General features: G+C 57.1%; 1 protein-coding gene across 8 annotated transcripts in view; it reads left to right on the top strand.

The window, feature by feature from the left end:
• The first annotated feature begins 7,100 nt into the window (after positions 1–7,100).
• RBM38 (RNA binding motif protein 38) overlaps positions 7,101–25,274 on the top strand; it is a 35,989-nt gene continuing 17,815 nt past the window's right edge. Inside the window, exons 1-4 of one of the 8 annotated variants that reach the window (XM_086330915.1) lie at positions 7,101–7,520; positions 8,274–8,403; positions 8,879–8,933; positions 21,192–22,763. In XM_086330915.1, the coding sequence (XP_086187041.1) occupies positions 7,284–7,520; positions 8,274–8,403; positions 8,879–8,933; positions 21,192–21,495 (726 nt within the window). In that variant the 5' untranslated portion in view covers positions 7,101–7,283 and the 3' untranslated portion in view covers positions 21,496–22,763. Of the gene's footprint in view, positions 7,521–7,720; positions 7,897–8,273; positions 8,404–8,493; positions 8,762–8,878; positions 8,934–21,191; positions 22,764–25,274 lie in introns of those variants that run through there. The other 7 variants (XM_086330916.1, XM_086330920.1, XM_086330919.1 and 4 more) reach the window with 7 other exon arrangements.

Here is a 25,274-nt window from a genome sequence, read left to right on the forward strand (position 1 = left end):
ATATTTTGGTAAAATACTGGAAAAATAGAAAAAAACTTACTCCTATATCACAGCCACCATCCATATGTTTGGAAGTTCACAGGGTGATGCCTAATTTAGAGTTCAGTCTATAGGGCAAGGAAATACAGTGGCTGAAGCTTGCCTTCCATTCTGCTCCCTCTGTCTGAACAGGATATGGATGTTGGCAGATGGTCCTTCCCACAGGCCAAGTCATGGTCTTGGTATATTAAAACTCATCCCTACACCTCCCTTGAGGATGGCAGACTGCCATCAAATGCTGTGTGCTCCAGAACACAATATCATATGGTTGCCACCATAGCCAGATGTTTAGTAAGTGGTACTAAAATGCAGACAGTTGAAAGAGATGCCTCTGCTTGCTGCTGAGAGCTTCATCTTGTCAAAAATCACTGCTTGCCCTAGAAAACCCAGAGAAAGATGGCAAAGCCAGGGCAGGGACTAAGCATCTGACCTACTGATAGCAGAGGGAAGGGGTGAGCTGAGAAGCCATGAGTCACACTCTGCTTTTAACTATTTTAATAGCTGTGTTTTAGTATGATGGTTTTCCTTTGCCTTTCTAGGCATTTTATTAAGTGTCTAAGATCATCTGTCTGAGGAGGGTCCTTTGGGCTCAGCAGACCACCCAGGGGCACTGTGGCCCACACAGCTGCAGGCTCCTGGGAAGGGGACACAGCCTTCCTGGGAGGCTGGGCTCTTCGGCTCTGCTTTGGGAGGCAGGGAAGGCATCTTGAGCAAAGAGATCGGGGACTGTCCCTGGGCACTGAGGAGCCACAGAAGGAGCACACATGGGAGGATTGCCAGGTGCCCACCTCCTCACCTGGCGTGTGTAGCCTGGAAACTGAGGCATGCCCGGTGAAAAAGTCAAAATTGCAATTGTTGGTATGGGACATGAGTTTGAGCAAACTCCAGGAGATAGTGGGGGACAGGGGAGCCTGGCGCGCTGCTGTCCATGAGGTCACAAAGAGTCGGACACGACTGGGCGGCTTAACAACAACATTCAGTATGAGGACGAGCTCGGCACTCTGTGCATGATCCCAATTCAGCCTCGCTGAAGACTTAGGAGGATGTCACTGTCATCTGCCCATTCTAGAGCTGAGGAAACTAAGGCCCAGAGAGGTGGTGGCTATGCTCTGTGCAGTGCAGCCTGCCCTCTGCCCAAAAAGAAGCGAGAGGGACTTTCACTAATTGACAGGGACGACCAGAGGAGCCCAGGGGGCAGGTTACTCTCTGAAGTTGAAACAGCAGGGCCCAATCCATGCCCGAATGACATACAAACCTCTCTTGTGCTTCCTCTTTTGGTTCCCTGCCTCAGTTTTTTGTTTCAAGGTTCCTTGGGCCCCCAGTTTGGGTGAGGGAGGGGGTGCAGGTGGCTGCACCCTGCCCCTCAGCTGCAGCCCAGCTCTGAGATGGAGATGGGGCTGCCCAGGCTTGACTCCACAGGAACATCCTGTGGCTCACATCTCCGTTAAGATAAACAGGCTTTGGGGATCCCTTCACGCCCCCAATCTCAGTCCTCTGGAATGTGTTCAGTCACACAGTTGTTACTCCACTCAGCACATCTTTACCGAGTGCCTTCCACATGCCAGGCCCTGAATACATGGAACCGAACAAAGTAGCCAGTAGCCTGTCCTCCCAGAGCCACCCTCTGGTGGGGAGATGGTCCACACAGAAGCAAACAGATGTTTAAAGTAGGGTTGGGAAGGGACAGGAGCTTTTGAGGGATGCTGGAGGAGAGGCCTGGAGGGAGTCTGAGTCCCAGGCCCTGGGAGCGTCTAGTTCAGCGATAGCAGATCCAAACACCAGGCTGGCTGCCCTCTAGGACAGGCTGGGAACAGAGGGTCTGTGTGGATCCTGGGGCTGCAGCCAGATGCTGCCTCCAAGATGCAGGTGAGGATGGGAGGTGGGGTCCCAGCCTGACTGCTTGCTGAGTACAAGGGCCCAGACTCAGGAGACAGCCAGGAGTGGGCAGGGGAGGTGGGTGCTATCAGTTTCATTCCCAGAGTGGCTTGGGCAGGGAAGAACAGGACAGGATATAAACCAGCAATGTTCTAAGTAAAAGGATGCTTAGTTGGACTTTTCCCTAGCTGAGCAGCTGAAGCCCAGGGAGGTACAGGAGTGCTTCCCAGTCCTGGAATGACCCTAGGGAGCCCCAGTACCCTTGTGTGACTCAAGGTCGGTTATTCCAAACCACGAGTCCCACGGCCACGATTCCACCCACCCGGAGCTCTGGCTTTCTCTCCCCTCCAGCTGTGCTGGTCTCCCGGGGCTGCTGCAGCGTCTGACCTTGAACTGGACGGCTTAGAACAACAGAAATGTACTCTCATGGCTCTGGAGATCAGAAGTCCAAAGGTAAGGTGTCGGTAGGGCCGTGTTCCCTGTTAAGGCACTCAGAGAGAGAACTCTGTTCCCAGTATGCCTTTTTCAGAGCTGGCTTCTGGGGTTGCCACCAATCACCATGTTCTCACCTTGCAGGCACATCACTCCAACCTCTCTGCCTCTGGTATCACATGGCCTTCTCATTGTTTGTCTAAGTTTTCATATAGCCTTCTTATAAGGACAACAGTCATTGGATAAGTCCCCATACAACTCCAATATGACTTTGTCTTAAGTGGACGATAGTACAAAAATCCTATTTCCAAATAAGGGCACGTTCATGAGTACCAGGGACTTGAATGTATTCTTAGGGCACACAATCCAACCCACAGCAAATACCCACACCCAGGCATGGCCTCAGACAAGGGCCAACATTTCCAGAGGAAGGGCCTGAGTCTAGGACCACCACCTCAGCCCAGGTGGCCGAAATGAGAAGCCAGCACATCAGAACTAGAGAGTAGTTCCTGCTCGCCACAGCTAAAGAAAGCCTGTGCAGCAACGCAGACCAGCAAAGGCATAAATAAATAAACAAAAATGAAAGGCCTTCTCTAAAGGCTGTGAGAGGACAAAAATAGGATCATGGATTGGCCAGCCATTTGCTGCTCTGGGTGGTGTTGAGGAAGTCACTCAGTGCCTCAGTTCCCTCCCTGTGACAAAGGGTGTTTGGAGGTTAAATCACGGCAAAAACTCTGCCTGCAATGCAGGAGACCCTGTATTGGGTAGGGAAGATCCCCTGGAGAAGGGAATGGCAAGCCACTCCAGTATCCTCAAAATGCCTGGGAAATCCCATGGGCAGAGGAGCCTGGAGGGCTATGGTCCATGGAATTGCAAAGTCAGACATGATTGAGCAATTAACACGTTCACTTTCACACTTTCTAATATATAAATTACCCAGTTCAGGACCTAACCCCAACAGGCATTAAAACACTTGACCTTTATTTTTATTAGTGGTGTGGGAGGATTAGCCACATAAAAGTGCCCAGCACTCAGAGGTTACTGCATCAGTGATGGCGCCAGGATCTCCTCCTGTTCTGTTCTGACTTTTCGCATTCGGTCACCTGTGCCCTGTGCGCCGATGGCTCTGGCTTTCATCAATCCCCTAGAGTCCTAACTTGCTTCTAGAGAACACCTGTGACTCTTCTTTGCCCTTGTCTCAGCACCTGCCTAGAAAAATTTACCTAAAAGTAAATATAGTATTCATTCATTCACTTTCTCTCTAAAACGTAAGCTTGGACTTGTGTGCGGGTGGAGGGAGTGGGGGACATTATTAGTTTCCTGCTTGCAGTCTTCCTGGGGTCTAGAACCCTGCCCGGCACCTAACAGATCAATAAGTACGTGTTGGGAGAAGGGGGTGACACATGGGGACATGGGGCCACTCGACGGGCGGAGAGATTGGTGACGCAGAAACCTAGGGACCGGAGGATAAACAACTGAATGAACCATGGCTGGGCATCCGAATTTTTTAAAAAAAGATGCCCCATGCCCTCTTCCGGGCAGGGCGGGAGCGCTAGGGGCCCGCAGCGATCCTGCCGGACACCGGCGGAAAACGTCGGGCACGGGTTCTGCGCGCTCTGCCTTTCTAACCCCGTGTTCCCGCCCAGGGAGGCCGACCACCCGGGGTCTGAACCCTCCTGATCCCGCGGCGTCAGCACGTGCTCAGCAGACGCCGGCCGCCCAGGGCGCAGCCTCACTCCCTGCGGCGCCCCTCCCCGCGCGGCCGCTCAATAGGGAGGGGCGCGGAGTGGGCGGGGCGGGCCAGCCCGGGCGGTGCTGGGACTTGTAGGACTTGTAGGCCTAGCCGCCCGCGCCCTGCCCCCGCCCCCTAGAGGCCCAATCACGGAAGGGGAAACTGAGGCCGGCTGAAGGTATCCAACGTGACGCGCGGCTGCAACATGGCCGCCTTCCCTGGCCCAACAAGTGTAGATGACACTTTAGCAAAGTTTTCCAAGGGAGCGCTGAGAATCCTTTCTCTGGTGGAGAGCTCTTCTCGGCTCTTTCCTTCCACCATGCATTCATTCACTCAACAAACTTTTCCTCGGCGGACTTCTGTTTGCCAGACCATACAGCTTGAGGAAAACATCCAAGGCCCCACCTCGCAGGGGCGAGAGAGAACTTAAATCCGCGAATAGGGGACCAGGGTTTGGGGAGGTGAAAAGTGCAATGAAGGGATAAGAGCAGGCTAAAGGGCAAGTGGTGTGACACAGCCCTGAGGCAGGAGTGGGCCTGGGGAGCACCGAGGACAAGACGAGAAATCAGGGGAGTCAGAAAAGTGTGTCCCCAGGGGACTCCGTGAAGACTCGGGGCTCCATTCTCAGCGTCAAGGGGCTGGGGTGGGCGTCTTGGGGGAAGCAAGGATCAGAACAGTGGGTGCCTGGGGGAGAGTGGGATTAAGGAGTGGGGGGTGCTTCAGGCACAGCTGGTCTGGGCCCGGGGTCAAATATAGCCTGACAGAGAATGTACTGGATAACCGCAAAGACTAGTAAACACCTCGCCTGCCTTCCTGTGCCCCTCAACCCCACTTTGAGCAGTGTCAACTTTTAAAAAGGTGCACGACTAGAAGCTGAGGATTGTATTTTATTCAGTGGGCTTTATGCAGACTCAAACCCTGGAAGCAGTTTCTAGGATAGCCCAGAGAGAGTGCTCCTAAGCGTGAGAGAGTGTTCCTAAGCGGTAAAGGAGGGGCCAGGATACAGGGAGTTTTATAACAAAAACCCGAAAGTCGAACATCAAAGGATTCTTGTGAATTAAAGAAAAACCAGACAAGTTAATGAATTTAGCACTTTCATATGCATGCAAAGATGCAAAAGTGTGGGCTTATGGAAATTATTCCTTTGATGTGCACCTTAACCATCTAGGATCAGTATCCTGTCCCAGCCCCCCGCCCCCCTCCCCAACCTGAATCGCCTCAGGGTGTAGTCAGGTGGCTACAGTGGCTGATGGCTTAATGTCCACTGCACAGGACACCCCAATGCTGGTGCCTGGACATGTGGAGGGTTTGAGACCCTCAGGGCCTGGCTCTGCATAGCCGTGTGACCCACTGGTGGGGGATGCTGGTGCGGGGGCCTTGGGTTCAGTGCTCTGGTCAGACAGGAAGTTCCTAGTAACTTTGAACAAGCAGCCTTGACAATTCTGAAGCAGGTCTTGCTACAGAGTCCCAGGGGTGGGCCTGTCCCTATGGTTGGGGAAGGGACAAAGAGAATAGCACTGCCCTTTATGTTTGCTTTCCCCTAGAGGTTGCCGACAGAGGGAGGAATCCCGAGCACCGAGATGGACTTTTGATGAGGCCAGAATTACTTCCCCTGCCTAGTCACCTTATCATAGGGGCTCTGGGGACCACTCTGGCCACTCCTGGATGGTAGCACCATGATTTATTTCCTAATGGGTAATATATCGTATAGTTAAAAAGCAGAGACGTTACTTTGCTGACAAAGGCCCGTCTAGTCAAAGCTATAGTTTTTCCAGTAGTCACATATGGATGGGAGAGAGTTGGACTATAAAGAAAGCTGAGTGCCAAAGAATTGATGCTTTTGTACTGTGGTGTTGGAGAAGACTCTTGAGAGTCCCTTGGGCTGCAAGGAGATCGAACCAGTCAAGCCTAAAGGAAATCAGTCCTGAATATTCCTTGGGAGGACTGATGCTGAAGCTGAAACTCCAATACTTTGGCTATCTGATGCAAAGAAGTGACTCATTGGAAAAGACCCTGATGCTTGGAAAAATTGAAGGCAGGAGGAGGAGGGGACAACAGAGGAGATGGTTGGAGGGCATCACTGACTCGAGGGACATGAGTTTGAGCAAGCTCCAGGAGTTGGTGATGGACAGGGAGGCCTGGCATGCTGCGGTCGATGGGGTTGCAAAGAGTTGGACGCGACTGAGCGGCTGAACTGAACTGAACCCGTTTATTTGTCTTGTTCATAGCGGCTTGGTGGGGCTAGAGTGTGTTCTGTGCATTTCTGCATTCCCCACACCCTAATAAATATTCCTCGAATGAATTATATTCGTGTATATAGATCACATACCACACTCTAAAATTCCTCGAACTAATTATTTTCATGTATATAGACCACACACACACGCATACCCACATACACTCTCGACAAACGGGGCTTCCCAGGTGGCTCTAGTGGTAAGGAACCTGCCTGCCAGTGCAGAAGACATAACAGATGAGGGTTCAGTCTGTGGATTGGAAAGATCTCCTGGAGGAGGGCATGGTCCAGTATTCTTGCCTAGAGAATTCCAAGGACAGAGGAACCTGGCAGGGCATAGTCCGTGGTGGTCACAAAGAGTGGGACACTACTGAAGCTACTTAGCACCTCTGCGTAAAGACAAAAATCATTTCACCTTCAATACGTGTTGTACTGGAGGTAGCACTGGGAGAAACGCCGACTCACTAAACACGATCTGAATCGTGTACACCTGATTCGCTAGACTGCTTTCCACGAGGAGAGGAGCCCGGAACCCAGCGAGCACGGAACAGGTGCCCTAGAAAACCCGGATGTGCCCCCGCCGCAAGTGCGCGCCTTGCTCCAAGAGCTTCCCCACCGCACGTGCGGCGCGGTGGGGCGGGGCCTGGACTACGCTTCCCGGCGCTCCTCGCGCGCCCGGGGCAGGGCGGGGCTGAGGCTGGAGGCGGGGTCGGTGTTGTAGGGCGGGGCCTGGGCGGGCCGGGGGCGGGGCCGACTACAAAGCCCGAGGGGCAGGCGCTGAGGCGCAGAGTGCTCGCAACGCCGGCTGGAGAGCAGCGCAACGCAGCGAGGAGCGCACGACGGGAGCGGCCCGCGCGTGGACGGGCCCGGCGGCTAGACCGGCGCCCCTGCTGCCCCGCTCGCACCCCCACCGTCCCCAATGAGCGCAGCCCCACGCGGCCCGGGTCCGTAGGCGGCGGGGCGCCCCCCATGCTGCTGCAGCCCGCGCCGTGCGCCCCGAGCGCGGGCTTCTCGCGGCCCCCGGCCGCCCCCGGCGCCATGCACGGCTCGCAGAAGGACACCACGTTCACCAAGATTTTCGTGGGCGGCCTGCCCTACCATACCACCGACGCCTCGCTCAGGAAGTACTTCGAGGGCTTCGGGGACATCGAGGAGGCCGTGGTCATCACCGACCGCCAGACGGGCAAGTCTCGCGGATACGGCTTCGTAAGTGGCCCCGCGGCCGGGAGCGCCCGCCCCGCACTTATCGTGGCCGGGGCGCTGAGTCAAGCGGCGGGCGCACGCCAGTCCCGGGCGCCTCCCGCCGGCTCGGCACCTGCTGACCCTTCTCGGGCTGCAGCCGGTCCTGCCCCCGTCTCCCTGCCCCCACGCCACGCCGGCTTAAAAGGGAGAGCCGCTGTGTTCAATTAGGACTCTTCTAAGTTTGTGGAGAGGTTTTGGGGACAGCCGGCTACTTTTCGGCACTTCCTGGAGCAACAAGCGAGCGAGGAACAGGGCTTCACCCTGGGGCTAGGAGCCTTTGAACAACTCGTGTATTATTTTCCACCAACTCCCACAGACATCCCAAACAACCTAAGTCCAAGTCGGCCTGAAGACACTTCTCTTACTCCTTTTCTAACTAGGGTGTCCCCAAACCCCTCCCGTGAGGAAACTGGTGGTCCCCACGGGCCGGGTAGGCCAAGCCAGGACCCCTCCCTCCCTTCGGGTTTCGCTGTCGTCCCCGGGCATTGTTTTTGCCCTTCAAGGCCGCGTTTCTTAGCACTTGAACTCGGAAGGAGGAGCTGGGGTCCAGGGGCGGCTTTGGGGTTAGGGGGCTTAGGCTGGACGGGGCTGGGCGGATGCCTTGGGTAGCGGGCACCTGGGGTCAGGGGAAGTAAATGCCGGGGTGCCTGGGCTCTAGAGCCCACTCTGCTTCCCTCGCCTTCCGGTGAAGCCCCTGATGCCTCTGTGCTCCTCCAGGTGACCATGGCCGACCGGGCAGCCGCAGAGAGGGCTTGCAAAGACCCTAACCCCAACATCGATGGTCGCAAGGCAAACGTGAACTTGGCCTATCTGGGTGCCAAGCCGCGCAGCCTCCAGACGGGTGAGAGTGCGTGCTTTCCTTCGCTGTGCTTCTGGTTGCTATATTCAGCCTCGGTATCTGTGGGGTGGAGGAGGCCCCCCCGCCCTGCACCAGGAGTAGCAGTTGGCTGTCATGTGCTCCAAGAGAGCCGTCACAGGGCAGTCATCCCCCAGCTCGGAAGTTGAACCCCTTCCTCCGGCTGCGTGTGCCGGTGGGACAGGGCAAGGAGGGCAGGTCGGCAAGGAGGGCAGGTCACCCACTTGTCAGCTGTCCTCACCGGAGGGAGGAAGTGGGTCCCAGAGCTGGAGCTCCGGAGGGCGCAAGCCCAGTGGCTGCTGCCCCTCAGCTCCATGGGCCCCCTTTGGCTGGGAGTTCTGGGGTTCAGGTAGAGGTGCCCGGGAGGGGAGAGGAAGCTGTTTACCCTTTTGGATTAGAGGTGGAGGGCTGTGGGGGTCTTCCCTGGGTGAGGCTGGGCCCCTCCCTAACTGGTCTCTCATTTTAGGCTTTGCCATCGGCGTGCAACAGGTGCCCCCTACTTTGATCCAGCGGACTTACGGGTGAGTGGACGCGGCTGGCTGGGGCTGGGGGGCGCACAGCCCTTGGAGACTAGGCCAGGGCGCTGTGGGCTTCCTGGGTCTCCCCGTGCAGGTGGCCCTCGGTCTGAGGGAGCCTCTCACCCCAGGACCGCTGACCCCCCGGCACTGGTGGCACTGTCTGCAGCTCCCTTTCTCTGTCTGAGACCCGTCACTTGCTCCAGTCTTTCAGAAGCGTGATCGTGTTGTGGGAGTGGGAGGGATTCAGCTGGGAGAAGGGGGAGAAGGCAGATTGCATTTCTCTGCCCCGGCAAAGGCCACACTGAAGAGAGATGGGGAACATGCACTCTGGAGCCTGTGGGCTTGAATTCAGGTCCTGGCTTCCCCTTATTGGTTGTGTGCCTTGGGTTCCTCACCTGTAAAATGGGGTAGTGATAGCACCTCTGAGTTCTGTGGGTGGAGGCCAGGCAGGTAGGTGAGCATGCTGGAAGTGTTTGCCGACCAGGAACCGGGCCAGGCTCTTCTGAGGGCGCCTCTCTGACCTGCTCCAGTGCCCAACAGATGGTGGCAGCAGGTCACTGCCAACTGGTCTGGTGTTTGTGAAGCTGCAGCAGGTGAGCTGGGATTAGGGCCAGATGTCTCCGCCCAAGTGGGCTCAGCCTGTGGGCCTTTTGTCTAAGGTGCTTTGGAGTAGCGTGTCCCACCCTCCTCCACCTGAAAAGGGCCTTTTTTTTTTTTTTTTTTTTAAAGCATCTAATAAGGTCTGGCAGCTGCTTGGGAAAGGACACAAACTTTAGATGCACAAAGGAGCCTGCCGTACTGGCCGACTTCTCAGCCCCATGATTGATGTCGGCTCTGTGCCCTGGTGTGGGGAATGTGCTGATTACGATGAGGGGTTTGTGTTGGGGGGCCATTTATAGAACAGGGAGCCCCTGTTAAGATGGTAGAACTTCTTAAGCTTATCAGTGATCAGATTCCAGGCCCTGTGTTTTGTGTTGAAAGTTGCAAATATGTGTGTGTGTATCTGCCCCAGAGGCTTGATTTGATTGCTCACCTGGCTCGCTGGGGTGGTGTGGACCAGGCTTTGGAGCAGGTTGGGAGCTGGGCTCGGGCGGCCTGGGCAGGTTGGCCATGATTCGAGGCTCCTGGCCCTGACAGGCAGTCTCTGGCTGTCCAGGGCGCCCCCCCCGCTTGTGGGTCAGAGACCGTGTGTGAGCCCAGTGCCTTGTGTGTCCTCCTGGGAGGAAGCCTGGAGGGCCGCCGGGAGCAGGGGGCTCTGGTTTCCTTCCCACCCTGGGATCTGCTTCATCTGTGTCTGTAGGCGTCTTTGAAGGTGTTTGGGGACACCCCCATCTTCCTGCTGTCACCCAAGTTCTTCCTGTTTGGGTTCAGGCCACACGGGGAGGGCGTTCCTCACTTTTCACAGTCCTGGTTCTGTTTCCTGGGGCAGGGGCTGGGACAGGGGCTAGCACTGAGATCCAAGTGTGAGCCTTGAGCACACGCAGCTCTCCTCTGCTTAAAATGCCTCTGTGGCTTTCTGCTTGGGCCTGGGCTCTGTTCTGACCCATTACAGCTGCTTCTGGGACTGAGTCTCAGAGTCCTGATATTTGGGACTGGAGCCTGCGGACCTGGGTTCAGATCCTGGCTTTGTCACTTTACCAGTGGGGTCCTCCTTGATAAGTGATGTCACCTCTTCCTGAGCCTTCCGTTCCCTCATCTGGAAAATGGGAATAATAAGCACACAAGGCCGTGCTGGCTCACGGGGCGAGGTGCCCCACACCCTCGTGGCACTTCTCTGAGGTTGGGACGGACATCATCCCTCCCTCATAGGTGGGGAAACAGGCAAAGAGAGGTTAAAAACAGCTAACGGGCTGAAGTGAGGGGACTTGAACCTCCACAAGCTGGCTCTGGCCCCATGCTCTCAGCCCCTGCTCTCTGGGGTGGGAGGTGGGCAGGGTGCCCAGACGGTTTCCCCCACGGTCCTCAGAGCGCCGCCCACGGGAGGGTGGTCAGGGGTCACTCTGATTTCACTGCCACGTGCTTCTGAGTGCCGGCGACAATGTTTTGTAACTGAATCTGCTGGCCAGCCATTTAAGACCCATGACGACGCAGAGGCTCTATTTGTTGGTTGCTGAGGGGTGGAAGGACAGTCGACAAACAGGGACAAGGAGTCGGAGGGACAGGCCAGCTCTGCGTTTTCCAGCAGCTGGTGGATTGTCACCTCCCACCAGGCCGCGCTGAGACCCAGGGGCAGGGGGGCCTCGGCCAGGCTTTCAGAGTCAGCTGTCTCTTCCCAGTGCCTGCCCGCCTGGCTGGAGACTTAGGCCGTCAGCGTCCCTTTTGTCTTTACAAACAATCGGGCCCGGGAGCCCGGTCGGGCCTGACTCAGCGGTCAGTTGTGTCAGCTCCAGGCTGGCAGGGAGGCCTGGGCAGCCCAGGGTTTGCGAACCCGTTAACCCCTCTCCTGCCCACCGGAACTTTCCCCAGGCTTTCCAGCCCCACTCCTGTGCCCGGGGCAGCTCCAAAGACCCCAGACCCCCACTCCCGGGCTCAGCCACTGTGGAATCCTCGCCTGGCCGGGTCATAAACGTCGATGTGGGAAGATTTGCCAAAGGACTTTGACATTCTGTTTTCTGCTTGGGTTCCTCCTCCCCGGTTTATCTTTTCTTCAAGAACAGGGTCTTTCAGGGTCTATCTTGAGTGGGACATTTCTGTCACATTCATGACGGCTGAGGCTTGGGTCTGGAGAAGACTTCTTTGGGAGGTGGCAAGTGGCCAGTCTCAGGGGGAGACAACTACAGCCAGAGACCACCCTGCCGAGCGTCCCACTGGGTGGGACAGTCAGCAGCCTACAGGCACGGGTCTAGGCAGAGTGTTGGGTCTGGCTCGGAAGGGGCTTCTTGGCTGGTGTCAGGGCTGTCTGACAGCCAGCTGTCTGTTCAGGCTGGGCCTGAGGCCGGTAGGAGCTAAGGTGTGTCCTGGGCCCAACTACACTGGGAGCCTCTCCTTGGGGTATTTTTGAAGGGTTAACTGTTTGTCTAGGCTTATCTCCCCCCGCCCCAACTTCTTAAGGGGGCCTCACTGTGGGCTTCATACCTATCTGCCATGAGCCCCACTCAGTGCTGGGGGCAAGCCAAGCCCTCGGGCCCAGATGACAGGACAGGGTCTGGTGGCCATTGGGTGTCAGGCAGGCTTCGTGCCAGAGCGAGGCCCCGGGAGCCTGACCAGGCTCGGGGTCAGGCCCACCCCCTTCTCCCCTTCTGCAGGATGGGGACTGTGTCAGTGCCACCTTGCAGGGCTGAGGGGGGATGGGCCCATGCCTGTGTGCAGAGCCGCACAGTGAGGGCCTGGCCCACGGAAAGGCGGGCGCACAGTGACTCATCTCACAGCGGCTTGGCCACAGTCTGTTGCCCCTTCCACCTGTGCAGGTGCTGGGTGTGGGGAAACTTGCCAGAGCTGAACGTGCATGGCATAGGCACTGGAGCCTGAGTTGGGGGCTCCAACACCCTCCCTCCTTCCCCGAGGCCCCAGCACCGCTGTCTGGCCAGCTCTCAGACAAGTCAGAGCCAGAACCCCCAGAACTGACCAGGGCCCAGGATCTCCTCCCTCGGCACCTGCACACTCCATTTGGCTGAAGGTTTCCGGGCCCCTGCTCTGTCTCTGTGATGGTCCCCAGTGCCCAGGTTGAGACCCGCTGCCCTTGTTGTCATCAGGTCGTGGGTACCTGCCCAGCCAGGGGGTCTGAGTGGAGTGCCTGGGTCCCCAGAACGGGATGGGGGGCCACAGGGTGACAGGATGATGTCTGTTTCTCAAAAGCATGGAGCACACGGGACTGGGCAGAAGGGAATGAGCTGTTCCCAGAATGCTTTGTTCGTTAAGTATTTATTGAACACCTGCTGGATACTTTGAAAGACGTGGTTGGTTCTCTGTCTCACTTTCTGGCAGGGATGCCAGACCATTAGAAATCCGTCTGCACATGTGATGGGTGCAGCTGGGCAGAGCAGCTGGCTGGCAGGGGGCCTCGTGGGGGCAGGACAGGCCTGTGTCATGATGTAAGGGTAGGGAGGGTGATCTGCGAGTATGACAGTCATAGACTTGCACCCTGTGCCACCCCCAGATGGTGAAATCAGAGCAAGGCCTGGAGCCAGCTAAGAGCAGCATGCCTGCTATGGACTCCTGGGCTTGGTGGCATGTTGTGTTATGAAACATCACCACTGGGGACACTGCAGGGGGCCTCCTGTACTATACCTGCAGAGCCTTGTTATCTCATGATATGACATAAATAAAGCCAGGGGTAGTTGCAGTGCCTAGAATAGGGGTCAGCACCTGGGTGGGGGGCAGGGGGTGGGGGGCCAGCACCTTGGAGGTGTGGCAGGAAGTGAGGTCAGAATGGAGGCTTTGCAGGAGGGCAGAGAGGAAGCCTGTACCCTCCCCGTGTGGCATCACATGGCTTGTTTTTACTTTCAGGGTGTCTGGGGTGGTCCTCCCCCTCCCCACCCCGTTGCTTCCTGTTTGGCTCTCACTGGAGCGAGGCGTGGGCCGGCGCGTGGCCCTCCCCGCGGGCGCCCGTGCACACCTGTTGTTTGTCGCCGTCTGCTGTAACAGACACCGGCCTCCGGGTGGTTCTTGGGTTCTCGTCCAAGGGCGAGCTCCCCGCCAGCCGCGCTGGCCCTGGCAGGAGGGACCCTGTACTGAGGGCTGCAGGGCAGAGGCCTGACCACGCTCAGGCTGACACGGGCATCCTGGCCCCATGGGTGGGTAGGAGTGTGGGAAGGGGAATCCCAGGTGGGCCAGGCCCTTCATGCTGCAGCTGGAGGAGGCCATGTGAGGAGCCTGGGAGCCCCATGACTTGCCTGGGTGACCCTTTGTTCTTATGATGACCTTTTCTTCTTCAAGTCTCCATTTCCCTGGCTGCTGCGTGGATGTGACGAGCACTCTGCAGAGTGCTGGGGGGGCACCTGGATCATTCTCCTGACCCCTCTCACGTCGAGGGTGGGGAGGAAGCCCTGCTCTCATTCATTCAGTTTGTTCAAAGGACGTATGCCGGTTTGTGGCAGCTTGGGATGAAGGGAGCCCTGATCCTGCTTGTGATTACAGGACTTTCTTTGGCAGAGGTGGTGACTGGTGCTCCTGGGGGGAAGGGAGCAGCTGACGGGAGGCTGGTATGACCGGTGGGAGGAAGTGGGAGATTGAGGGGAGTCACGGACCCAGCAGGGTGGCCTCAGCTCACGTAGGGCCTTAGTGGTCCAGTGGGGGTGTTTGGATTTTACTCTGGGTCATGTGGGGCTACTGTGGGCCCTGAGCATGTAAGAGCCGAGTCACTTGCATCTTTAGAGCCTCTCTGGCTGCCGGGTGGGCCTGAGCCACGGGGGGCATGGTGGCCGCCTGGAACAGCACAGGGGTGTGGAGTTGTAGGATTCTGTGTACATTTAAAGAAGTACATTTAAAGAACGTGCGAAAGAAGGGAGTCCCAAGAGGATTCCAGAACATTGGGCCTGAGCTCACGGTGGTTCAATTGGCCTTGGCAGTGAGGGGAGGCTGCAATCTGAGGGGAAGAGCCGGTGTTTCGGCTTGGACAGGTTCTGGTGATGAGGCCAAGCCAGGGCCTGGCACTGCCCCACAGGAGATGCATTGCACCTGCTCTGATCCAGTGGCCACAGAGAGCCTGGAGTCCCCCCTCTGGGAAGTCCTGGGGGGCCCTCCCTGACCTAAGAATCCTGAATTGTACCCCAGCAGCTGCTGACTTCTCCAGCCCATCAGGCCAAACCTCCAGAGAACAGAAAAAGTGAAATGGGCTCATTTGCCTTTTTTATTTTTATTTTCGAGGGTGACCGTGCGTTCACAGAGTAAGCGCTTAGGACTGCAACCCATCCCTTTGCGCTGTGAGTTTCGCTCTGAGTGTGGGCTGTGAGGCCGTCTATCTCCTGGCGCCAGCTCCCTCAGCTGCCCCCTCCACCCCTGCCCGCCCTGGAGTCCCCAGACCTTGCTGATCAGACCCCTAGACCTCGGCCTGCGGGGTCTAGGGGAGGCTCTGTTGTGCTCTGTGCCACCCTTGGTTTACAGACAGGGAAACAGGCCAGAGAGGGCCGAGGGGCTGGGGCAGCTGTGGCCGAGGTCAGACTCGGGGTTCTCAGTCCTACACCCCTGTCTCCATCGGCCTGAGACAGCTGGGTCACTCCTGTCTGGGAACCGCTCACCCTGGGTGTGCGGGTCCAGGCAGAGATCTCTGCCATTGCCCTTTCAGCAGGTGCTGCTCAATCTGAGCATGTGCCCCTCCAGGATGGTCTGGCCTTTTGAACTGGCCAGCTGTAGCCCCCTCTACTTCCCACAATCTGGGGTTTTGTGAGTTTGTTTTGTCCAGGTCCTGGCCTAGGCGTTGGGTCACCTGATTTTGAGGTTCTGACCCACTAACTGTCCTGCTTGCTGGTTTGCTTTTCCCCCCAGGTCTCTGGTCTGCCCTCCATGGGGCTGGCTGGGAGGGCCTTCTGTCCGTCCTGGCTGGGTGGAATGTTCTTGCTCTTCCTCAGGCTCGAGGAGGAGGGGTCATTGGTGCTGCTGAGGTCCCTGGGGGTGCGGACAGGGGGCAGTCCCAGCCCCCAGCACAGTACTGAAGCTGACAGGTGCAGAGTCAGACTTGAACGGAGCCTGTGGTTCTTGCCTCCCCAGGGTTCATGGCTGTGAGTTGCTGAGCAAAGCTGTGCCAGCCCTAGTGGCCATTCCAGGTCAGGCTGCTGCTTCCGCTGCCTTCCAAGGGCCGAGACTCCCAGCCCAGAAAGCAGCGGGGCCCTGGAGGAAGCCCCTTTTCCACCCAGTGCCAACAAGGCCCTTGGCTCTCGGCTGGTGCTGGGGATCGAGCGGTCCAGGCCATGTCCCTGCCCTTAGGAAGACAGGTGGATGACAAAGTGGTTTGAGGCTGTAGGGAAGTATGGCCAGCGGTGGGCAAGAGGTGAGGGGGTGGTGGTCAGGGAAGGCCTCTGTGGAGGTGATTGAGCTGTGGGAAGGAGCCTGGCAGCAGTGGGAACAGCAGGTGCAAAGGCCCTGTGCACAGAGAAGCATGTCCAGTCTGGGGACAGAACGTGCCAAGCCTGTGCCCTCTTCAGAAGCCTGTAGATGGAGTGCGTGGAGGCCAGCGGTAGCTGACCTTTCTGAGGGGCAGGTGGAGTGCCGAGGAACCCACTGGGCACACGCACCCTGTGTCCTGGTGTGGTGTCCAAGACGCCCCCTTTCGTGGTGTGTAGGCCTGGGAGGGATCCAGGGGGCTGTGCTCAGACGGGGCCAGCCGCTGGCTTGGCTGGGTTTTCCTTCTCACTGGAGATTCTGGTGGGTGCGTATATGTGTGTGTGTGTGTTCCTTCCTGAGTGTGTTCATGTGCCAGCTCGGCTCCTTGGTTCCCACCTGGCCTCCTCCCCAGCCCCCTGTGTGGGTTTCTGGTTGGGACAGTGGTTAGAACTCCTTGTATCAACCTTTTGCCTTGTAGTTTATATCAGGTCTTGACCCCAGCATGATGCTGGCGAATTCTTTGTAGGGGAACTGTCCTGTGTGCTGTGGAATGTTAGCAGTGTCCCCAGCCTCCACCTGTGGCACTCCGTACCCTCCAGGTGACACCAGAAATGTCACATTCATGCTGAGTGGCCCCTGGGGTTGAAGTCACTGTGGCTGAGAAATGCTGGTCTGGTAGAGGATCTCTGCTCTCAAGCCCTGAGGTCAGCTTCTGCCAGACCCGTTTTAAAGATGGGAAAACAGGCTCGTGGAAGCTCTGTAACTTGAATGCAGATCTGAAGGGCCCAGCTCCCTGTTGGGGGGAGCTCCATAGCTTCCTCCCCCTTGACTCTGCAGGGCTTGTGCAGCAGCAGAACCCTGCTCTTATCTCCTGGCTGTGTGACTGCCAGTCCCTTGGCCTCTTGGAGCCTAAGTTTTCCTGAGAAATGGGGCAACATCAGCACCTATTTTCTGGCTGTGAAATGCTTCATATGTTATCTTTGGCTTTTCACAGAGTGGAGAGTGGGACAGGGTGCTTGAGGGACACAGATGAACAGATGCAGACTCAGAATGTCCCTGCAGGCCAGGAAATGGGAACCCCCCTTCCTCCCAACCTGAAGCTTACTCACCCACCATGTCTGAGCATCCCCAGCAGGGCAGCTCCGTGGTCCCCACGGTGCGGACTGTCGGGAACCTGGTGCACGTGCTGGCTTTCCTGGCTGGCACCCTTGCGTCAGGCATGGCCAGAATCCTGTCATTTCTGCGCCCCGTCATCTCCTGCACGGACAGCTTGTGCCTGGTCTGGGTGGTGCTTCTGCAGTGCGGTGTGTACCTGCATCCCCGGGGACCTGTCCAGTGCAGGTTCCCAGACCCCATCAGACTTGGCTGTCTGCTCTCTGAAACAGGGGTGTCCTTGCCTGTGTGTTCTGTGTTTGAGCCCAGAAGTTCTGCGCTCAAAACTTCCAGAACCTCACCCTCAGGAATGTGCTGGGGTTTCTGGAGCACTGCACCAAGACCCGCTCTGTCGTGTTTCCACTGGCTTCTCTTTAGGGAGGGGTCTGGACAGCTGAGGCTCCTCCTTTTTTGTTGTTGTTTATAATTAGACTGAAAATAAAAGTGCTCCATGAGGGTGAAAACAAAGTGTCTGTCACATAGTGGATACCCAAGAAATAGACGCAGAATATTGATCAGGTATTAGTTCCTGTCCTGCTTTATTTTTTTTCCTGCCTGGTTTTTTAAATATATGATAGCTTTTAAAATTATCACAATCTTGTGAAATAGATGGCACTGTTTCCATTGTTACAAGTTTATTAAATTATCAAATTGTTAAGTTATTAAGCTGAGACCCAAAAGGCAACTCATATGCTTCATATCACATATCCTTTTAAATAAGGGACGTGTTTTCTATGGATTCTCAAGTCCTCATATACTTCTGTGTAAATACTTAGGTAATTTCCTGTAGGCAGACTAGATATCAAGAAATGGAACTGTTGGTGTGGCCCCTCTTCTGTCTTGTTGTCAGCACCGAATGCCCAGCCCCTTCCCCATCCATGGGCCTGGGCAAGGTGCCGGTAGAGCCTCCACCCACTCATGTGAGGTCCAGTGGGGGAGATGGACCAGGAGCTCAGGCTCCGAGCAGCTGCCCCCTCCTCCAAGAAGCCTCCCCTGACCACTCCTGACTCTGGTTCGTGGGTTGGCATATTTGTTTGTCTCTCCTCCTCCTGGATTCCGAGCTCTGAGAGGCCAGGGGCTGTGTAGTCTTCTCGCTACTGTGTTCTTGCCCAGAGCACACCCACAGACAGGAGAGAAGCCTGGGGAGGCGGAGGTGGAATTCGAACCCAGGCCCAACTCCATCCAGGGCTCTTGTTCCCACCAGAGAAGCAGGAGGGAGTGGACGGCGGAAACCCCTAATAAGAGAGAGAGGGCTTGGCCTAGGGCCCATGTGCAGGTTCCTACAGGAAGCTGTCTGACCTCCTGACAAGCAGGAGTGGGTCGCCATGGCAACCATAGGAGTGCTGCCACCTAGGAGGGCAAATAGCAGGGATGAGGGGATCCACTGTGAGAACTTCCTGGCCCGGGGCAACTGGGGCTGCTCTGGGACTGGCCAGGTGTGCCCAGGCTCCTACCCCTAGGGCAGGGTTTGTTGCTGTGTCCACGAGGCTGTGGTACCTATCCCCACCTCAACTCTGCCCTCACTGGGTTCACCCCTGGCTCAGGATTGCTTCTTACGTGTGTGTGCTTTTATTGTGGTAAGGTGTGAGGGAGTGCTTAGTCACTCAGTCCTGTCCAACTCTGCAGCCTTGTGGACTGGAGCCCACCAGACTCCTCTGTCCATGGGATTTTTCAGGCAAGAATACTGCAGTGGGTTGTCATACTCTCCTCAAGGGGAATCTTCTTGACCCAGGAATTGAACCCACATCTCCTGTGTCTCCTGCATTGGCAGACAGGTTCTTTACTGCTGAGTCACGAGGGAAGCCCTGTGGTAAAGTACACATAACCTAAAATCTGCCATTTTAGGGCATTAAGCATTTTCACAAAGTTGTGTATTCATCACCACCATCTGATTCAGAACTTCTGCGTCACCCAGGAGGACACCACTTAGCACCCCCTCCCCTCTCCTGCTTCCTGAAGCCCCTGCACCTATGACCACTTTCTCTCTGGACTCGCTTCTGTGGAGGTTTCCATGAGTGGAATTGTGCAGTCCAGAGCCTTTCACTTCTGGCTGCTTTCCCCAGCATCGTGTCCTCAAGGGTCATCCACACAGTGGTGGTGTGTATCAGCGTGTTACTCCTTTTTATGGCAGAATAACATTCCTTGGCATGCATACACCGCAGTCTGGAAACCCATTCATCCTTGGACGGGAGCTTGGGTTGCTTCTCCTTTGTGGCTGGTGCGAATAGTGCTTATCATCTCTTAACTGTGCCCTTGAGTCCGTTTGCCTCACAGAGATACTCAGACCCCCATGCACCAACTGCTCGCCCCCCTACCCCCTCCACAGCCCCCTTCCCAGCCTTTTCTTTGCATTCAAAACATCGGGCCACATAAAGTTGCTGTCAGTCAACTTCTTGGACCCGTAAAAATGGCAGTTTTATACGATTCCACCTCACCCATCCTTAGCACTGGTTTAAACACACATTTGATTTTTTTAGTGAACATTATCACCGCTCAGTATAAATGTAACAGTTTTGCATAAACAGCACGTCTGTTCTGTGGCCTGGTTTTCTCTCCCAGCAATGTGGAGAGGGAGAGTGGCTTGAGATTGAGATTGGACTTTGTCCCGCTGACCCGTGGGTTGGTCTGGGGGACCCCAGGCACTGCTTTGTTGACACTGGGGTTTCTCTGCTTTTTCTGTGTTCCCAAGGGGGCGGCCGGGACCCATTGAGCCCCGTCTTTTTTCAGGAGCAAGGGCTCCCGGATGCTGAGGGCCCGGCAGGGGAGGGAACCTGGCTTCCAGGGCCCTGCTTGCTGTCCCCCAGCTGTCCCAGTTTCTGGCTCTGCCACACCTGCGGGATTCCCAGGAGGGAACATTTTCCCTTTTGCTTTCCAAGCAGCTTCTCTTTGAAATGGAAGGGTGGCGGGACAGGGTTTCCGGGCCTGTCTTACAGGTGTAGAGGCCCCGTCCTGCATATCTCTAGCAGGTCTGAGAGGAGGATGAGGAGCTGATGGCCGCCCTGGTGGCTCTGTGCCCACCCCTGCCGTGGGCGCTGCTGCACACTGGCCGTGGGGCTCGGCGCTGGCTGGCAGAGCAGGCACCTGCCGATACTGCCTTCCCGAGCCTCACTTTCCCCTTTGGCGATGTGCGGGATCACCCCTGTGGTGGAGGGCTGGGTGCACGGCATGCACAGCACCCACAGTGGGCAGCCTGCCAGGTGTGATGAGTGCCAGGTGCAGGTCACAGCTCTCAGACTGATGCCCAGGGGCCACATCCTGTTCCCTCCACGCTGGTACTGTGGGCGAGGTGCCTCTGAGCCCAGTGTTTCTGTTGTAAACTGAGATAATTATGAGAGCCACTCTAGGGGAAGGTTCACCAGTTGTCTTACGTGAGACATGGCCACCGGGCTGCTGAGCCCTGTCCCTAAGGCTTGGCCATCACCTTTGCTCTTAGTACCACCATCTGGTTATACTTCTCTTCATCGTTTTCTTCGTTCACTCAGCAGGTGAGCCCGTGCTGGGGGCCAAGGTCTGTGTTGTCATTTCATAGATGGCCGACGTTTTAGTTGGTGGGGAGACGGATGTGGGAGATAAGTAAGTTGTGTAGGTGTCACTTGGGGGCGTGGCGAGATGCTGGAAGATGAGTAGGGAAGTGGGGGTGGGGACAGGGCTGGCTTCATGGACTGTGCCCTGGGTGATCACATGGGGACTTGGTGCTCAGAAGGGCCTGTGCTGGGTTTGATGCGCTGGTTCTGAAATTGCTAATCATTTTTAAACTCCCCCTGGCCCCCAAGTCATGTTGTTGCTCCTGTCAGGAATGGATGGTGTTTGGGGTGTAGGGTGGTTTGAGGGGGTTTCCTGGAGGGGTTCACTGAGGAGATATTTTGAGTGCAGACTTGAAGAGGGGCAGTAGGATCCCTGTGGGTCGCTGGGGAGAGTGCTGTGCCGGTTGTGGGCATGGCCAGTGCCACGGCCCTGCGGTGGGAGCAGCCTTATTGCTCAGGCTGCACCCGTTTTACACATGAGGAAGTGGAGACACGGGAGGGTGACGCAGCATCGCCCAGCAGTCCCAGCTCCTCCACTCCACCCTGGAGCCAGCTGTGCTTCCCTGCTCTGTCACCCGACCCTGACCCTCTCTGCTTGGCCCCGCAGGCTGACCCCCCACTACATCTACCCACAAGCCATCGTCCAGCCCAGCGTGGTGATCCCAGCCGCCCCGGTTCCACCTCTGTCCTCGCCTTACATCGAGTACACGCCGGCCAGCCCGGCCTATGCCCAGTACCCACCGGCCACCTATGACCAGTACCCGTACGCCGCCTCGCCCGCCACAGCCGCCAGCTTCGTGGGCTACAGCTACCCGGCCGCCGTGCCCCAGGCCCTCTCGGCTGCGGCTCCCGCGGGCACCACCTTCCTGCAGTACCAGCCTCCACAGCTGCAGCCTGACCGGATGCAGTGAGGCTGCCCCCGCCTGCGACTGCAGCCCCGTCACTGTGGGCTGGGTGGGCGCCAGCCGGGTCCAGGGGTGCACACCCACCCCTGGGCCTCGGAGGACCGTGCGGGACCCCACCAGCACCCTGGATGGCCCAGAGACCACTGCTCTTTACACCTGGGACGTCATGTCTTGAGGGAGTACTTGAATGACCGAAAGCTAATCGAAGATCAGCCTGATCAGTCGCACACGCACCGTCCCCACCCTCCCATACCCTAGGAGCCCACAGGTGGTCCCCCCAGCACCCGGAAGGGTCTTCTGGACCCTCCGTAAACCCCAACCGCCCTCTGGGTCCTGTTCAGAGAAGCCTTATTACTCCAGGGAAGCCCAGGATTGCGAAGTGCATTGACTGTTGTCACTTCATCCGCATGACTGTGAACCGCAGGTAGGGGACTCTCCCACCCCCAGAAATTCCCATTATCTAAATGCTGGCCCGGGGGCATCCCCCCACCCAAGGCTCCCAGGTGCGGCAGGGCCTCCGGTGACTGGCGACTAGGGCAGCCAGCCATGGTCCGTTCCATCGAAGCACTGCGGCTCTTTTTCTTATCATTGTTCTTTTGCTACTAAGATGATTTCAGAGTTTCAGTCTATTTTTTCAATGGAGACTCCCATCGCCAAGAATCCGAAACCTGTTTTTTTGACTTTGAGACTTGCTTTGGTCGATGGCTCGTCCGCCTGAAGAGATGGTGGTGGTGGTCTTCTGATAAGTATCTACCAGCCCGAGCTCCTCAGAGGTGGGCATCTTGACAGTGAGTTGTCTTGAGCTTGGCTCGCTCCCCGAGGCCGTGAAGTGGGTGCTGGCTGAGGGGCTGGACCACCACATCCCTGCCAGCTGGCAGGATAGAGGCTCAGAGCACAGGGTGGTCCCCACCCCACCCCCCACCCACATAGTGTCGCCTGCTGTATACAACCTGCGGGTTTGAGCTGAGACACGTCTGCCTGCCTTGAGAGCTCAGGGAGAGGAGGCGGCGGTTCACACACACCACGATGGGGCCTCGCCCTGGAGGAGCAAGGGAAAGATGAGGGGCGGGCGGGCTGGAAGGTTGGGGGCACTGAGGTGCTCATTCAGACCTACCTCAGGGACACGGGAGGCCTCGGGGCTGACGTATGTGGGCTTTGCTGCACGCCTGGTGCAGAGTCAAAGCCCAGAAAGTTAAGGTAGCTAATATTATAATAATATTTTTATTAGAATGTTCTGATTATAAAAAATAAAACTTGTTTTCTTTAAAGAAAAAGTGGGTCTGTGGTTTTTTTCCCCTCAAAGGGGGCGCCTCTGACCCCCACAGCAACCAGGCTCAGCATTGTTGATGTGCTGGGAGCAGGGCCCTAGGGGCAGAGGTCAGGGGGTTGGGTAGGGTGTTGTCATTTACGGCACCACTGGAGCCCCGTGGAAGAGAAAGCTGGGCGCTGCTGGCGGAACCTGGGCAGCATCTGCTAAGAGAGCTGAGGAGCAGGTATCCAGGCCACCCACCCTTGGGGCACTGGCAGCCAGACACAAGTCAGGGTGGAAAAGAGATGTCTAGGGTGTGTGAGTAAGGGGGTCCCATCTTGGGGGAGTCCCAACGTCTTCCACCACCTACCTGGAGCTCCGTCAGTGGTGGGAGATCATGGAGGCCTTCTGGAAGGAGTGTGAAGGCTGGAGAGGGAGGTTCATTTGCTCATTCCCTCAATTGCTCCCTCATTCATTCATTCATTTCAAGAAATTGTTGTATGCCAGGTCACATGCAAAGCACCGGGAGTAGTCGTAAACAAAGCATACAGTTCTGCCCGGGGGGGGGGGGCGGTTACAGTCTAGTAGGGACACACAGCAGGCATGCAAAGCAGTGAGGGAGATGCAGGAAACATGCAAATACAGAGATTTCACATACCGGTCAGGATGTGTTACCAGGTAATGGAGGAGGAGGCCTGGGTTCCAGGTAGAGGAACAGCAGGCGTCAAGGCTCAGGACAAAGAGGCCCAGGTGGCTGGAGAGGTTCATGAGGGGAGGCAGGGTGGCAGGTGAGTGTAGGAGGTGGCGGGGCTGAGGGGGCAGCAGAGACCAGTGAGCATGCTGTGAGCACAGTCTGGGTTGGGGGAGGGGAACAGTGCAGAGATGCCCGCTGCCTGGCGAGCTCGGCACAGTGTGGTCGATGCCCTGGGGGACGGGAGGAGAGGACTGCACAGGTAGGAGGAGGCACCAAGGGCAGTTGGACGGAGGGGTTCCTCCTGGTGATCTGGGGAAATGAGGTGGGTGCTCCTGGTGGGCAAGCCAGTCTGAGCAGAGCTCAGAGGTTGAGAGTTGGCCTACTTTGGGACAGTCGCTCTCCAGGCACCAGGCTGCTTGTCCTCCCGGACCTTGCAGAGCTTGTACGTCTGTGCCATCTCCCCCATTCACCTCCTGCACAGCAGGCGAGCCAGGCTCCCTCTGGTCACTCTGAACTCCTCCCTCACCCTCGTGTGCAACTCCTGCTAAGCCTGTCTCTTGCCTGCCCGCTCCTTGCCCCCTCCTTTTCCAGCCCTGGTGCAGCATCGCCTTCCTCTCTCCTGGACCCTTGCAGTGGCCCCTTCGCTGCTTCTGCTCCTGTCCTCTGGCAGTCTATGGGCTGCATCTTGCAGCCAGAGGGCCCTGTTTGACGTCAGTGGGGTTCCCCGCTCCCCCAGCTCAGAACCCTCTGTGGCTCCCCATCATCCTTGAGGAAGAAGCCAAAGCTGTCACTGTGGTCTGGGAGGGCCCCCACACTAGAGCCTGCCACAGGACCTTTGCACTTACTGTCGAATCCTCCAGCTTTCACCTGCTGGACTCCTCCAGCTCTCAGTGCATCTTTGTCCCAGCAGCCTCCTCTGGCCCCAGTCTCAGTCCAGACAGCTGGACTGTGTCCCCTGTCTGGTGTAACCTCACCTGACCCTGTCCCACCCCCATTGGAACACCGACACCAGGGGGGCATCTGCTTTGTGTCCTGTATGTCCCCCACATGTAGTGTTGTGCCAGGCACAGCAGGGAAACTGAGGCCCGCCGGCATTTGGAACTTGATTCTGGTGGAGGACACCAGCTGGAGTTTTGGAACCATCCATCCAGGCTGGAGTGTGCTGGGCAGATCTGAGATGAGAGGAGCTGGGGCCCGGGGAGGGGTGGGGCAGCCAGAGGCCAAAACTGCCACGGTGTCTGCAGGGAACAGGACAGATGATGCATGGGGAACGTAGCACCTGCCCAGAGCTGGGTGGCTGGGTCTGATCCCAGGTCCACCGACAACTCCACGTGGTCAGCCTTTGGCTTTGAAGCGAGATGACTCACCCTGATTCAGGAAGGTGGCTTGAGGCAGACTGGGAGCCACCTTCCCTGTGCTGACCTGGGGTCCCCGAGGGATTACCCTGGGTCTGTTTCAGTCCCTTTGATTCTGAGATTTATGAATTTACCCCCTTTCTGTGGTCCAGGTCCCCAGCCTCTGCCCAGGGAAGGGTCAGGGTTCTCAGGGTCAAGTCAGGTGAGATCCTGCCAGGCAGGGTTTCCTTGTCTCACCAGGGACCCCTGATGCTCCCTCACACCTGCCCCTGCCCCCTACCTCTCTCCCTCTGGCTGTGTCTTAGTTTGCAAACACTGGCAAGGTGTCATGAAGGTCACCATGGGGCTCCCAGCTCCAAGAAGACATTTGCTGCTGTTGATAAGTGCTGGGGGTGGGTGGCGAGTGCTGCCAGGGTTATCTGGAGGGCCACTCACAGCCAGCCCGTTTCCTGTCGCTATCGGCTGGTGGCAGCCTCTGGGACTGGCC

The sequence above is a fragment of the Bos grunniens genome, chromosome 13 (genome assembly GCF_055505025.1).
Source record: "Bos grunniens cultivar Pamir isolate PY7600 chromosome 13, Bosgru_T2T1.0, whole genome shotgun sequence".
Classification (NCBI taxonomy): Eukaryota; Metazoa; Chordata; class Mammalia; order Artiodactyla; family Bovidae; genus Bos; species Bos grunniens.